The sequence below is a fragment of the Falco cherrug genome, chromosome 2 (genome assembly GCF_023634085.1).
Source record: "Falco cherrug isolate bFalChe1 chromosome 2, bFalChe1.pri, whole genome shotgun sequence".
Lineage (NCBI taxonomy): Eukaryota > Metazoa > Chordata > Aves > Falconiformes > Falconidae > Falco > Falco cherrug.
In genome coordinates, this window is record NC_073698.1 from 114,388,755 (window position 1) to 114,403,798 (window position 15,044).

The 15,044-nt window shown below is 47.7% G+C and overlaps 1 protein-coding gene across 5 annotated transcripts in view; it reads right to left on the reverse strand.

The window, feature by feature from the left end:
• The window catches only part of ILDR2 (immunoglobulin like domain containing receptor 2), a 36,530-nt gene extending 25,688 nt beyond the window's left edge, over positions 1 to 10,842 (reverse strand). Inside the window, exons 1-2 of one of the 5 annotated variants that reach the window (XM_055702108.1) lie at positions 10,483 to 10,842; positions 999 to 1,331 (exon numbers count right to left, since the gene is read on the reverse strand). In XM_055702108.1, the coding sequence (XP_055558083.1) occupies positions 999 to 1,331; positions 10,483 to 10,528 (379 nt within the window). In that variant the 5' untranslated portion in view covers positions 10,529 to 10,842. Of the gene's footprint in view, positions 1 to 998; positions 1,332 to 8,468; positions 8,731 to 10,482 lie in introns of those variants that run through there. The other 4 variants (XM_055702109.1, XM_055702107.1, XM_055702106.1 and 1 more) reach the window with 4 other exon arrangements.
• Positions 10,843 to 15,044: the final 4,202 nt, after the last annotated feature.

A 15,044-nucleotide genomic window follows, 5' to 3' on the forward strand; every position in this document is an offset into this window, starting at 1 on the left:
TTCATTTCCTTACTAAGAAGAGGGATTAACTTTATCCAGAATATTACAGTATTCAGGAAAAAACAACAGGCTGAGGACTCTGTGGCTGTAGTGGGAAGACAGGAAACGCCACAGAGGCAGCTCACTCTGCAAGTGCCGAGAGCAGGAGAAGTAACTAATGTCACACTCTGTCCTGCCTATCACCTGGGGTCCCAACAGTATTCATGCCATGCAAGAAGGGCTTAGACAGTGTCTCCTCTACAGTGCTTCAGTGACCCGCCAAAGAGGTTACAGGGAGACAAAGGAAAATATTCCCCCTTGCTGAGGCTGATCACATGCCCTCCACACCAAGGAGCCTCTGCTTCTGGCTAGGTGGTCTCCCAAGTCAAGCAGAAGCCTTGTACTTTTGAGGGGCAAGGTTTCGCACACAGCCTTCCAGACCAAATGTGTAAGGACCCTGCTCCCCCCACACCCACCGTCTCCACCCAACTTGACTTCACCCCATGGAAATCTCTTCCTTTGACACTGCCCAAGGCTGTGTGGGTTCAGGTTCATGACAGGGTAGGCTGGTGAAGTCCACAGCTGAGCAAACACAAGCTGTAGGATAATTTTGGTATTTCAGAACCGGGAACAAATCAGTGGATTTTGCAAGGAAGAAAAACCTAGACTGCAGAGTCTGAATTCGTACCTCTCTCACTGGCATGCTTTTGTGAAGGAAAATCTATACACAGAGCAATATGCAGAAGCCAGGAATAAAACCCTTCCACTTCATCAAAGGGAAAAAGAACACTGTGTCAGGGTCAGACACCTACATGGAGTGGGATGAAGGGAAGCACTAAAGGAAATTACTTTTGGGTCTAGGTTTGGTTGGTTGAATCCTAAATGTCTGGCATACAACAGCTCCCTTCCAGCAGCCTTTTCTAAGTGAGCTACCTGAACAATTACTGAACACCTCCAGTACCCCAAATTGCCAAGTGTCCATTCCAACCCCCACCAAGCATCCCTGGGGTAAGAGTTACCATGGACAATGCTGACATCTCTTTCCTTGTAGAAGTCCCCTATAGTGACGGCAGATCCTTGTTTGGAGGCCACGACACGGACTGTCCTCCTGCTGTCCACGCAGTCCAGGTAGGGATCCCAGTCCAGGTTCCTCTTGCTCATTGTTTGTAAACCAGAAGTTGCCATACCCAAAGCTTCTCCCATCCGGTCCTGGCAGTAAGATTTAAACCTCCACTGTACCACAGCTGGTTGGGTGGAAGAAGTAGAGAAATGGCAGCGGAGCAGAGCAGGCTGAAACAACATGGCCACCTTCTTCTTCTCAGGCACAGTGACCTGCAATCCTTCCACCTCAGCTAAAAGACAAAAGCATAAGCATCATATGCCTTGGCACTGCTTGAAGAGGGAGCTACTGCTCCTATCATAGCATCATTCTCCCCACATACATAAAATTAAAATGTCCATCTCTTTCAGGTGCTAGGGTGCAACATTCCTCAATGTATGTAAGCATGGACGTTGGCAGCGTAAGTTTGCTTTTCTCACAGCCTGCAGCCACACAACAAAATACCGCACGATGAGGCTGAAGGCTCAAATGTAGTATTCTTATGATCCACAGAGACCCTAAGACAGCAGCATGATGATTCACAGCTTCTATGGCAGGTTCACAAAGAGGAAATGTTTTAGGGATGGCCATACTCCACTTCTACAGGTCAGCCAAGGGGCCAGATCCTTAGTTCATAATAATCCCAATGCAAAATAAGTCACCTCCCTCCCAATTTCAGTGGCATCACACCTCCTCAGCCAGCACACAGTGCCTGGCCCAGCCTGTTGTGCACTGGTGCCCAGTTAGTGCTGCTTGCTCTGCCAAATTCTAGAGATGCATGAAGGAGTGGATCCAAATCATACAGCTCCTGCCAGGGCTGGCATGCAGCACTGAGAGAAATTGCTCCATGTGAAAGGTGCAGAGAAAAATGGCCCAAACACTCAAGTTTTTCACATTCTCAGGGAGGATATGGAATTCAACATGTAATGTTTATCTACCATTTGACAGGAGAGCCACAGCCTGGAGCTGATATATTAAGGCCTCTGAAAAGATGCATGGGACTGCTGCCACAGCCTTGCGTAGCTTGGGGAGAAGCTAAGAGTCAGTGAGCAATGCCTGCAGAGAGCCCTCGGGAGACCGAGGTACTCCATCTACCCACAGGGGAATGGCCGAAACGTTCCACAGACGCCCTCATTGCTTCCTTCCTTCTTGACCTGCAGGCAGCAATGACTGAGAGCAACTACACAACACTGGAAACACATACTGACACCTTCCCAAGCAGGGATGTGCTGTCTGCGGAGGCACAGGAACAGCCCAGGAGCAAGAAGAGGGCATCTAAGAAAGGGGAAGTTTGTAACCAGTCACTCTCTCCAGCTGAGGGGCTGCAGGATCTGATGGCGCAGGTTCATATGACAAAAGGGAATCTGTTTCAATATGGAAAATGTTGATGATTGCACCTCCCTACACTCAGTTATCATACACCCCAACGCCCATAGCAGTGCCCAACAAAAAAGAGGACAAGACACAAGGAAACTTCCAAGAGAATAAAGCAGAAGAGGATGTTTACACAACATCAGGAGGGACTGATGGACTTAGGCGAAGCTTAGGGAGAAATGAAAGACTGAGGACAAAGAAAGGCTTCCTGATGTCAGGAAGCAGTAGGAAAGAAAGGGAAATGTGAAGAAAGAAGAAAAGAGTAAGGATAAAGTATCGGGGTAAGTATAGGAAGCAGAAGGGAACCAGGAAGCTTACATTCATCTGGAAGAAGCTGAAGAAGGTGTCCCAGCCTAGGTCAACACAATTTCAAAGGGCTGGAGCCAGGTTGCAGGAGATTAAGAAATGATGTAGAAAGGAAAGGAAATGGAGTCAGCAAAAATAAACCACCCACTCCAGAAACTAGAGATGAAAAGGAGATGGAAGCTGGCAAAAGAAAGTGAAATGACAGGTGATATCTTTAGGACAGGAAAAAAAAAGGTATAGACTAAAGCACTGGAGCTTAAAGCAGACAGAGAGCAATAAATGCATCAACAGTATGACAACAGCAGGCATGAAGGGACAAGGTCAAGTGGGAGACTGCTGCAGATCTGAAAAGCAAAAAAGCAAGCAGAGATCTCATGATCAAGAGTCAGAACCAAAGGGAAGTGAAAAGGCTGGACCAACACTGAAATATTCAACAAGTTATCAATGTCCAAACTGTAAATCACAATGAAGTCTATTGAATACCAGTCAAGGGATAAAAAACACCACATAGACAGAACCTAGGAGACAGCATATTTCAGAGAGGCAAGATAGTCACTGATGGTAACAAAGAGTTACTGATCTAGGCAGGACTTCACTCTGAGGACTACCTTGTGCTTGCATTGCACAGTGGTGCTACAGCATTTGCACAGGAATGCTGCATTATGTATACAATGAATGTATGGCATTATGCATATTGTGCTTGCGCCATGTGGAAGTTGCACAGGAGATGCCACTAGTTTTGCCAGAAGTGCCTGGACCCAAACCCAAACACTGAAGTGTGGATGTTCTCCAGAGTACCACAAAACATAGCTGAGGTCCCAACAAGATGCTCCCACAGAAGAAACAGGGGTATGAGGCAGCTCCTCCACTTTCCTGAGGTGTAAGCAGAGAGAGAACTCAAGAAGTGGCAGCTGGGACATTTCTGCCAAGGACTCGAGGGGCAGAAATGTGGCAGCCATGCAGCACTAAGAGAATGTCACCACTTGCTTCTCAAGGTGAACCAAGTGGTGATGTTGCCTTATGCTCTCCTCTCCAGAGACCTGCGCTTCCCTGGTTGCATCTGAATGCAAGAGACATGATGAACACCTTGAAAAACAAACAGGTGCAGGTCAGACCTGTATCTGGCAACTCTGTGCTTGACCCCACGCAGAGTCTGTGGCCATAGCCAGCATGTGACATGAGCTGATCAAGTGACTCATCACGTTACTTCAGCTTCAAGGATAAAACAGTGACACAGTGAATATTTAAATCTTTCCCTTGTGAACGAAGTACACTGCTTAGTAAACACAGTGCTTTCAGCTAACCATGCACCGTAGCCCTCCTTCCCTGTTAATGAGATTAATGAGTTTGGCAGGCCAGGACTGCTTTAATAAATGATTAGCTGAGCTTTAGCAAATTCCCATCTGACTAACTTTCCCCACCACACCACCATGTGAATGTCTGTATCAAGAAAAGAAAAGAAAAGCAGCTTTGGGAAAAACACAGGAATTCTTCTTCCCAAAAGCATTTGGGAGATGTGCAATACATTATCCAGCATCTTCTATATCCTATCCCAAGTTCTTCATTAACTTTTGAAGTATTATTTTCAGATTCTTTCCAAAAATAGCACTTAAGAGCAACACAGTACCTCAGATTGAGAGACTGGAGCAGTGGAAACTCTAGATCTATTTAAGTCAAATTATATATAATTATATAGGGCTGAACTGGGAAATTATACACCTGTTATTTCCTCTGCCAAAAAAAAATTATCGGAATCAATTCACATTGTACGTCACCACTGTAACAGCATCCATCGAAAAGGCCAAGAAGATGTTTAACTGGCTGAAGGCAAGATGATGGCTTTACACCTATGAGCTACGCCCATGCATGTGAGTTACAGAGTTCACATATGGAAGCTTAGGACTTCCTGAACCTCAAGAAGAAACTGCTGACCTCAAAAATCTTCAAGAGACTAGCCAAGATAAGAAAAGTCTCAGATATGTCACAGGACGGAACTCTGGGCTGTTTATATAGCAGAGCAAAAAAGAGTGAAAGATATTAAAAACGATGACAAGCTTAGTAACAGCAACGTGGTAGTTCTTTGTCTAGTTTAATACGAGTAGGACTAAAAAGAAACTGAATTGTGCTCTGCTATGTTTTGACTAATGCAGACAGAGCAAGATTAGCCCTTATTTCAAAATCATCATGTAAATGCTCCAGAGCAGCAACCTGTTCATTGTGAATTTCACAATGTTTGAACTTTCACAAGAAGAAATGTAGCTCGTGGGAGTCTCATGACTACATGACAATTTTGCTTTCCTTCTTTCTTGATCTCCTAAATCCCCAGAAAAAGGTCTGCAAATACTAATCAAGTGCATCTTAAAGCACACAGATATCCTTACTCTCAGAAAATAAAAAGAATCCATGGTTATGTGTCTGTGCATGTGTAAATATATACTCTCAGAGAAAGAGCTTAAAAATAATCACACTTCAGAAATAGAATTGTATGGGCTTTGTTTGTTTCTCACTGGCAATGTGTATGTCTCTTTTCTCCGACTCTTTTCCTAAATTATCCTCAGATTACGCATTCAAACTATGCAATCAACATTACACACAAGCTATCACTAATACATTTTAGTGGTGATTAAAGAAAATTCCAGGAAGTGATTACAGAGGGGATATTTGTAAACGCGCATTTAAGCCTTGTAAATCTGATCTTCCCAAGTGCCTTCCATGAGTAAAAGAGAGAAGGCAACTGAGAGGCGATAATTTAAGCTCTTGCTTTTCAGTTGCCTTCCGGGGGACCCTAGGCCTCCCTGAGGCTACATGAATCCCAAAAAGATTTAGCTTCACAACACAGCCTCAAATTAGCCTTTATGAATAGAACCGTAGACTGGTTTGGGTTGGAAGGGAACTTAAAGATCATCTAGTTAGAATAAAGGTGATCTGAAGCACTAATCCCTGTACAAGATGGCAAAGCCAAACACTGTAGTTCAGTGTAACAGGTCTCATAGACACTGCATCCTTCTAGCATTAGGCAAGATCTGAGTCCAAGAAAAGGCAGCACACATTACTCTTCAGGTCAGCATGGGTCTCCCTATCTGTGCACACATCACATCTCTTTCCTTGCAATTATCTGGCTCACACTCCCCCTTGCCTGAGGCCGGACAGCAGATGCTATGAAATTACAAAAATTACATCCCCCCAGTTTGATGCATCTTTATGGACAGGAGTGGCAGTGTGCACAGAGAACAGGAACTCCCTGGACCCTGAACCAGGCACTTCAGGAAAACTACTCCTAGACTATACCTAAGGGCTTTGGCAGAAAAGCGTACATTTATTGGTAAGAGACAGTGCTCCTACGGTAGTTCATGTCACTTCCCAAACAAAATAAACTGTTGGGCAAAAGGATGCTAATATCTCTTTTTTTTGTGCCTTGGCTACTACACATCAAGTAAAAGTATTCTTTCCCCTGCTGCTGAATATAGGCAAACCATCTGGACTTTCAAAGGTGGATCAAGCCTGAATCAGGAAGTGCAAGATCGGGGCTTCAAGACTGAAACGTTAGAGATGTTAAACAGATGTCTGAACAGGTGAATGGAGAGCCAGTGGGATCACTGAGATTGTGTTGTACAGACTTCTGTCTACTCATGCTGGACTAAATCCAATCCATGCAATTTATCAGCAAAAGCCATCACCATCAGATTTTGTTGAGTGGTTTATGGGAAATTAATTGGATGTCTTGGTCTGGTTCCTATCAGACCTGTGTTCTTAGCTCCGTGGCCACCAATTGTCAATTTTTTAGCCAGCAAGAAAGCAATGCCTAAATAGGTCAGCTGCAGCTGAGGTGAAAGCATGGTACTGCTTTTTACAGCTCTATAGCAAAACCGAGAATTTCAGCTCCCTAACTGCTTAACCTGGAAAGGGACAAAACCAAAGCAGTCAGAAAAAAGCATGGCCTTGCACACCCTGCACCCACAGCACAGAACCTCAATACAGAAACACTCCATGCAGGGTAGAGCCCAGACTCTGCAAGGTGACTGCAGCAGACACTGGACTATTCCTTGCCCTTCCCCATTCTCCATGATGCTGTCCCCCAGGTGCCCCAGGCTCCTGACTTCTCTAGGGAAGTGCACAGCCCCAAAATGGCAGGGACTGTGTAAAGGCTTTCGCAAGAGCTCAGGATATTTCATGGACTTTTCTAGGTATCAGCCTCTCTTCACCAGCTTCCCTGCGCTCATTACACTCTCTTACAACCTGCCCCTTCCACACCGTCACAGAAGTCACCCTGGATATTTTCAGGTGAATTATGTCAGCTTTGGCCATCAGATCAAATCCACCCTGTCTTATTACTGTCTGAAAGTTGTTACAATTGTCAGATGGCTCCTGGTTTACAGTCTTGGTTCAGCATCCCTGAATTCACTCCCAGCACTATCGCTCAGCAACTGGTCACCACCAGAAGCCTGAGAATGAAGGAAAAGAAATGGGAAGAATCTCTCCAAGACTTACAACACCAAGCCGTAACACCTGTCCTTAGGACAGCAACGAGATTCCCACTGGTGCCACTCCCACTCAAGGTGATGTCACAGGAATAAAAAGTAAGATAAATGCAAGATTTCTTCCAAGTTACACTATACTTATGCTGTGTGCAGCCAGACAAGGGAAATCAGGTGAATACTTCAATTCAAGGCAGGTAAAATAATCCATCCGTTTCCCTGCCTTCCCAAGAACTCCACTCAGTTGGCTGGGAAATAGCAAAGCACAGCTGTGCTCCAGCATGCCCCCTCTGCCTGCTCTCCTAAACTGTGGTTGGGAAAGCAGAGGTAGTAAATCTACCTGCCTTTGTACTACACCATTGCACTGCAGTGGCTCTTCTGCTTAGGGAGAGTAAACAGGTAGTGAGTGCTAAATTATTGGTGAAAAATTACTTAATAGGGAAAGCAGATCACATGTAAATGTGGACAGTCTTCTAACTGTAATCTTTCCAAGCTTAGCCTGAGTTGTGAAGCAGGAAAGAATTTGCTCTGCTTGTTCTGAAGATAACACTGGAGTTCAGTCTCCAGTGTAACACTTCTCTCCAGTTTTAAATGCATTAGGAATTACAGCGTTAGTAAGAATAATGGTAAACACGAGGGGAGGATTCATTCCAGAATCAAGCTGCACTTGGTAGTTTACAAGAACCAGCTTTACACAGGGGCTTAAGGATACTTGGCAAATTGTAACTTCTTTTTCTAGAATGAGAAGAACACAGTCCTACACATATCCTAACCTGTGCGACTTCCTAGGAAGGAATAAAGGATGACCTGCTCTTCATCCTTTTGCTGTTGTTACTAAAATACGAGCTTTAGGCACGTGGGAGAGCAGGGCAGGAGGAAGAGAAGCCAAACAAATCCACTGTACCTCACACAGGATTTTTTGAAATTGCAGTAAGTAGTCAAAATGCACAAAACCAAACAAAAGATAAAGGCAAAAGTCAAAAATTAAAGACAAACAAAGGACAGAGAGGAATTATTGCTGGGAGGAAAGGAACTATGAGTGCAAATCAGAAATTTCTCAGCTCACCTCAGGGGGGGAGGAGGGGACAGAAGAGGGAGAGAGCGCCTCTCTCTCTCTCGCTCCCTTTTGTCCCTGTCTTGCACTCTGCCTCTTACCCTGGCCCCTCCACCTCCCAACCCCCACTTCTCTTTCCCAAAGTGGAGTGTACCACTCTGAATGGATTAGGGCTCCTTACCTTGATGCAGACCTTTCATTCCTTTGCACAGCCACTGGGGAGAGGAAAATCTTGAATCCATGTTTGCTAGCCTCTCTCCCTTTTCTGCGCACACACATACACGCTCACACTCACCCCCTCACACACACATCTTTGATTATTTGCTTTCTCTCAGCCACATAATGGGACAGCACCGCCTGCTCTATCACTGGGTGGCAGCTGCCAGGAGGCTGGAGGGGAACAAGTGGACATCTCTCGGTGCCTCCATCTCTCGGCACACGGCTATGGCTAACCTGTTGCCTGCCGCAAGCCTTTGCCTGCCAGCAGTCGACAGCACCAGCAGCAAGCAGTCCTGCCTCAAAAGCCCAGGACTAGAGGAGACTGGAAGGTCTTCCTACCGCAGCGGTACCTCTCTCTCTGCACAGACCTTGCATGCTCCAAACAGCTGCCAATAATCATGAACTACCTTTAATGGAGGGAGAAAGGTGTCAACAGCCCAGCTTTCTAGCTTGATGGAAAAGTCCTGATCTAGCCAGATAACGAAGCTCTTTAAAAAGAGAGAGGAATGTTATGTCATGTTTATCTACACCCTGTACTCCTTTACCACTCCCTGGATGCTATTTATCAGCACACTCCTATGGCTAGCAAGAAAGCAGCGGTAGCTGTGGGTGTGCTGGCACTCCAGACCAACTCAGTGAAGCGGGATATGTTCGGAAGCAGCCAAATGGCAGGGAGGAAGGCAAGGAGGGAGGATGAGTTGGAAGCTGCCGAAGCCCCAGATGAGGCCATGAAACCCTGGAAGGGAGCAGTAGGCAGGCACCGGTGTTGAAGATGACTCAGAGTGAAAAAGCAAGGAAAGGGGTGGGTGGGTGGTGGGAGAGAGGTGTTATGACTAAAAGCCGAAATTTACTGCCTGTGAATCCTAAATCTGAATAGGAAGACAGAAGAGGCTGAGGTCTTTTTTGTGGGACACATTGGTGGTGGTGGGAAATATATGCCACTTAATCCAGGAGTGCCTGTTTCTTCTTTCAGCCTGTAACCAGCCTGCCTGGTGAAGCGAGCCTGCTGCAGCTTCTCCTAAAGCCTCCTGCTCCTGCCTGTGCCTGGCTGCTGCACCGGCTCAGAGGCGGCAGATCCTGCCGCTGCCCGGGCAGAGCCCCCTCTTTCCCCCGACTCCCGGCTGCCCTGCCGCTCTCATCCTGCTGTAATCCCTACCCTCGCCGTCCAGCTCTGACCCAGACCCTTGCAGCTTGTTCCCCTGCCCTCTCTCCCCGGCAGAGCCCTCTCCGCTCCACCCCCCCCCCCCCCCAGTTCCCCTCCCCCTTGCTTAGGGAGGGCTTGCCCGACCTCTTCGGGAGCCGGCTGGGCAAGGGGCGGCTGGCGAGCTGTGCCGGGGGAGGCAGCCCCGTCCGGCGCTTACAAAGGCCTGGGCACTGCCGCACCATCACCGGGAAGGCCGGATCCTGCCCCCTGGAAGCCGGGGCAGGGGCAAAGGCAGAGCAGCCCCCCCCTCTCACACCTCTCTCTTAGACGGCGTGTGCGGCCAGAACACCGGCAAAGAAGTTCCTGCAATTGTTCCCGACCCGGCGTGGGCGGGCGGGGGGAGAGGAGGGTTGCCGCCATCCCCCCCTGCACCGCGGCCAAGGACACTCCGGCCCCCCCGCGCTCCTGCTGCCTCCCCGGGCCGGCTCCCACCGTCTCCGCCACAAACGCGCTCCCTTACCCCTCCGCGCCGCCCCCCGCCCCAAGCGCACTCCGCCGACCGAAGCGCCGGGGGCCCCTCGGGGCCGCCCCCGGGCCGGCAGGAGGCACCGGCTGCCTCCCCCCGTTCCCAGCGGGACCGGCCCCTCTCCGCGAAGTCTCCCCAAACTGCGCCGCGGTACGCCCCCGTAAAGACCCCCACCCGCCGCTGGCTCCCTCCGCAGCTTCCCGGGGCATTTCCCCAAACCTCCCGTTTCCATCCTCAAGAAGGCGGCAGAGCCCGCCGGGCAGGGCACGGCAGGGACAGACACGTCGGGGCCGCCCGCGGCCCTACCTGCGAGCCACAGCAGGACGATCCAGCCCAGGACGTGCCCATCCATCTTCCCGCTGGCCCCGGCGGCGCGGGCGGGCGGGCGGCAGGCGCGGGGCGGGGGCACCGCAGGGCGGGCGCGACCATGCCGCGGGGCGGCGGGAGAGGCCGGGGGGCGGTGGGAGAGGCCGGGGGGCGGCCCCGCCCGGCGCGCCCGCAGCCCCGCTCCGGCAGCCGCCTCCCCGTAGAGCCGGCCGGGCTGGCGGCGGCGGCCCGAGCCGTGCGCTCCGCTCCTCCCCTGCCGCCGGCTGCCGGCTCCCGCGGCGGCTGGGGAGGGGGGGCGCCTCGCCAGGCCGCCCCCGCGGCTGTCCGGGCGCGGCGGCAGGCGGGGACAGCGCGGCGGCGGGGCGCGGGCGGGGGCCGGCCGGCGGTGGGAGGCGAGCGGAGGACGGCGGCGCGGGGACACCGGCACGCACGCACGCCGCTTCCCGAAGCCGCTTCCCTCCCTCCGGCAAAGGCGCGTTTCGGTTGCCAGGTGCCGCCGGGGGTCACCGGGGCTCTTGTCCTAGCAGCGGGCACCAGGGCACGTTCCCCTGCAACTAGTTCAGCCGCCGGGCCCGGAGCGGACACACAGACCCTGCGGGGCCGCGGCCCCGCGGCCCCGTCCCGGCTGACAACTTTGCTCAAGCGCTGAACATGTCCACTCCCATCATCAATCCTCCCCAAATTAACCTTGGGAAACGAATGTAGACAGTTCCAATTCTGAATTTCCCCGGGGTTTCCACTTCCAGCATTGGGCACTGCGACTAATTACTGTAGTTTTAGATGAAGAGGGGATATAATTTTAGATGAGGAGGAGGCGTTCTGGCTGTTAGCAATGGACAGCTGAGTTGTGGGGTGTTAAAGTTTTCATGCCAAGATGATATTGGAAGGGGATAGAAGTTTTTTGGGAGGAAGAGGACAGGCAACTAGAAATCCAGCTAAAGAAAATAACTTTTTTTAAAAGATGGATCTTGCTCTGAAATTAAACAGCCCTGGCCACCGTGGACCCATGTGTATACATATGTACTGTACCAAAAAGTTCTAAACTTTGTGCACAAGTGAAATAAGTCAGTGGAATCATTCATAGGCCTAGAGCTGGCTAAACAGTGGCATGGTTTCTGGGGTAGCTCAGCACCAAAGAGAATCACCTTTCCAGCATGGCACTCACCCTTCACAGCATCCAGCACAGCTTCCTTTGCATGCTGCTCATCTTCAGGCACTTTTCTTTCAGGGGCTTTGCTGGTGTTCATAAGTGAAGTCTGGATTTTGCAGACATCAGTGATTCACATGAGAGATGGGAGTAGTCTTCAACTTCTTTTCATCTGGAATTTCCCAAAGAATATAGATCATTTCGATTTTCTAATGCAAAGTTGGGCCCAGAAGGGAGTTGTGCTAGGTATGTCCTGCTACTAATGGCAGGTGCACCAGGATGAATGCCTGCACTAAAACTGTACCAGCCATTTGCATTCCAGCAGGTGTTTTCCAATTGCCTGCAGATTCCTCATAGTTTTGCCTTTCAGACTGGACTTCTCTACGGGCAAGATAAGCTTTTTTCACAAGCGTGAATAAAACCAGATCGATAATACCTGAGTGAAAAAGCTAAACAGGATGTTTGCTATAAAAGATGCGTGGAAACATTTTAGTTGTTTTTCAACAGTCATAGTCCCTCTTAATAAAGTGGAATTAGAGAGACAATCCCTAGGCAGCCAGTCTGGTTTTAAGTGTTTTATTCAGAGCTATTCAGTGTTATTTAAAAATACTTTTCACAAAGAAGTTTATTTTTATTCAACATTGCTTTAAAAAGAAAATACACACCCACCCCAATCAGTGTCCTGATGTTCCTCTGACCTGATACACTATGAATTTAACTGTTTCGCTGTACTAGCTAAAAGCCACTATTAAGATCTAAGATGCTGTTATGCTAAATATCGTACATACACAACAGCACACGGTGCTGTTCTCCTTCAGCACACAGTGATCTGACACCCCACTGCTTTTGTGCATATTTGCAGCTGGAACGCAAAGCAGAAACTCTCCTTAGGGCCACAACTTCAGGCTCCAGAAATACATGTAGTTCCAGAAGACTCAGATGGAGTTACAATACTTCACATCTGCTGAGGGCCTGCCTCACCACTGTTACCTTTCCATAGGTTATAATTCCTGAAGATTTGTATGGGCTGAGTTAAGACTCCTAAAAGGTAAACACGAAGCTATTTTTCGTCTCCCTCCCTTAACCATTTTTCCTGCTAACCCTCAACATTTCAAGTGAAATCCTGGTGCCTTGCCTCTATAACTTAATTGGCCAGGAGTCTGATCCGGAGTTCCTGAGACAATGTTGATATTATCTCATATGTTTAACATTGGGAGCAGTACAATCCGTTATGCGTCACTATTGTTAGCTACTCCTAGCTTTTTGCTTTTTTTTTTAATCTACTCCAGGTTTTGCAAATAAATTTGGCATACATGGTTTTGCTAAACTTTTGACTCACAACAAAGGAAGGAAAGATTTTCAATACAAGGAAGCACCATTGTTTTGCATGTAACGTTGGATTTATTGCTGCTTTGAAATTTTCATATACTCAGACTCACTGTACGGTTCCTTCCCACTTAACGTGAGCTATCATTTGTATATATGCACATATGATGGATGTCTGAGCCCTGAATAGATGTTCCACAACTCTGTAGACCTTTGATCTGAGTATTGCAACATCAGAGCTGGCTTAATAGTTAATGTTGGGATGTTGTCTTTCCTTTTAGCCAGTTTTTCAAAACAGAAAGCTGCATGACTGCAGTTAGCCCAATCTCACCTTCAAAGCTGGGTAAATTCCTATGCAATTAGCTAGATCGCTTCAAGCCACAGCCCAGCAGGGATTCTCTGTCCCCTGGGAAACAGCATACTGGTAGCCTTCGACCTTCATCTCCCTCGGTCACTTGACAACCTTGATATGGGATGACCAAATTCCTCATGCCCCTTCTGCATAATTTAGCCCCAGAAGGAATAGGAAGAATACCACGCTACAACACTGTTTGATATAAGTGATACCGTGATTCCATCTGGAGCAGTTCTCCTCCAAGCGATGGGATCATGAACAAATTGGGGTGAACAATACAGAAACAAACAAACTTACTTTTCACTCATGCTGTAGCAGCTGCTGGCTCTTTTCTTGCCAACTGCTTTATTCCTCCCTCCCTCCTTTCATCTGCCAGTACCAGTCTTTTGTGGTCATTTCCTTTGTTGATAAGCAGAGTCAGCTTGTTAAGTTACCAGCAACGGCAATGATTTACACCAGCACCTCCCTCAGAATGACCCATCTCAGCAACATCCCTGAAAACTGGCTATGCTGCATGAAAATACTTCTCTTCATGTGTACTTTTGCACATCCATTAAGCCCCTTGGATTTCCCTTGTAGAAATTTCCATAGAAACAGTGATTTCAACAGCTTTCTGGGATGTCATACTAGATTCAGCCATTAGACACTGTTCTCTTGATTTAGTATTGAGACCAGCATGTTACAGAAGCTATTAGATGACATATCATAAAATCGTAGTGTTTAGTGAGCCTCTTCAGAATAGCTACTAACTAAAACTTTTCCTCGTTTGCTTTGTTACACTGGAATCTCTTATTAATCGCTGATAGCTTCACAGCAAGACACTGCTGAAATATATGCACTCTGTATATGTTGTTTTTTTCTGAGCTGCCTGGGCTACATCTGACAGCACAATAATACAGAGCTTTTATTTCCCATTAACGTCAAGAGTGAGTGATATGGATATATAAACTGCTTTTGTTCTTAACCGTGATGTTTGTACCAACAAATGTTCAGAATATTTAATGGAGAAATTTTACTTTCTCATTCCAATGAACCTTGAGTTCTGTAATATGAATTCAGCATCCCAAAACCCCCAAGAGAACAGCATTTTTCTATAGTACTCACTCCTCTGTATAAATTTCCTGTGCTGCTCCTGATTCTGTTTCAGACATCAAAAATCATAGTGTACCCTTGCTACACTTTCAGAGGGAAACAAATTTTCATGTAAGTAAAAATGCGTATCAGCAATAAGTCTGTGAAGTTACTATATAGGCACTCAGTTGTAAATGAATCATCCCAGCTCACAATCTTTTGTGTGTCATTGTGCAAAAATACACTGAATAGGAATAAGACAAACTCTGATTGCATATCTACAGATAACGAGCTGATAAACCCTCTATGGTTTTGGCTGCAGAGAAACTGTGGGCAGCACAAATACCTTCAGGGAGCTGGAGTTCACAAACTGGACTTTTGTGATTGTCTAATACAAGTTTCTTAATAAAAGGCCATATCACTTCACCACACTTCATCCTGTTTTAAACTACAGCATATTTGTTAGAAAAAGAATCACAAAACACTTCGGGTGGGAAGGGACCTCACACTGCCCCTAATTTCATCTAACTTCACTTTCTAGTACTGCCAAGCTAGATGGAAGGGCTGCCTTAAGGCATTTCTGAACAGAGGTAACAGACAGACGATGATCACAGCACCCTTAACATTCTCTCTGGAAGTTCA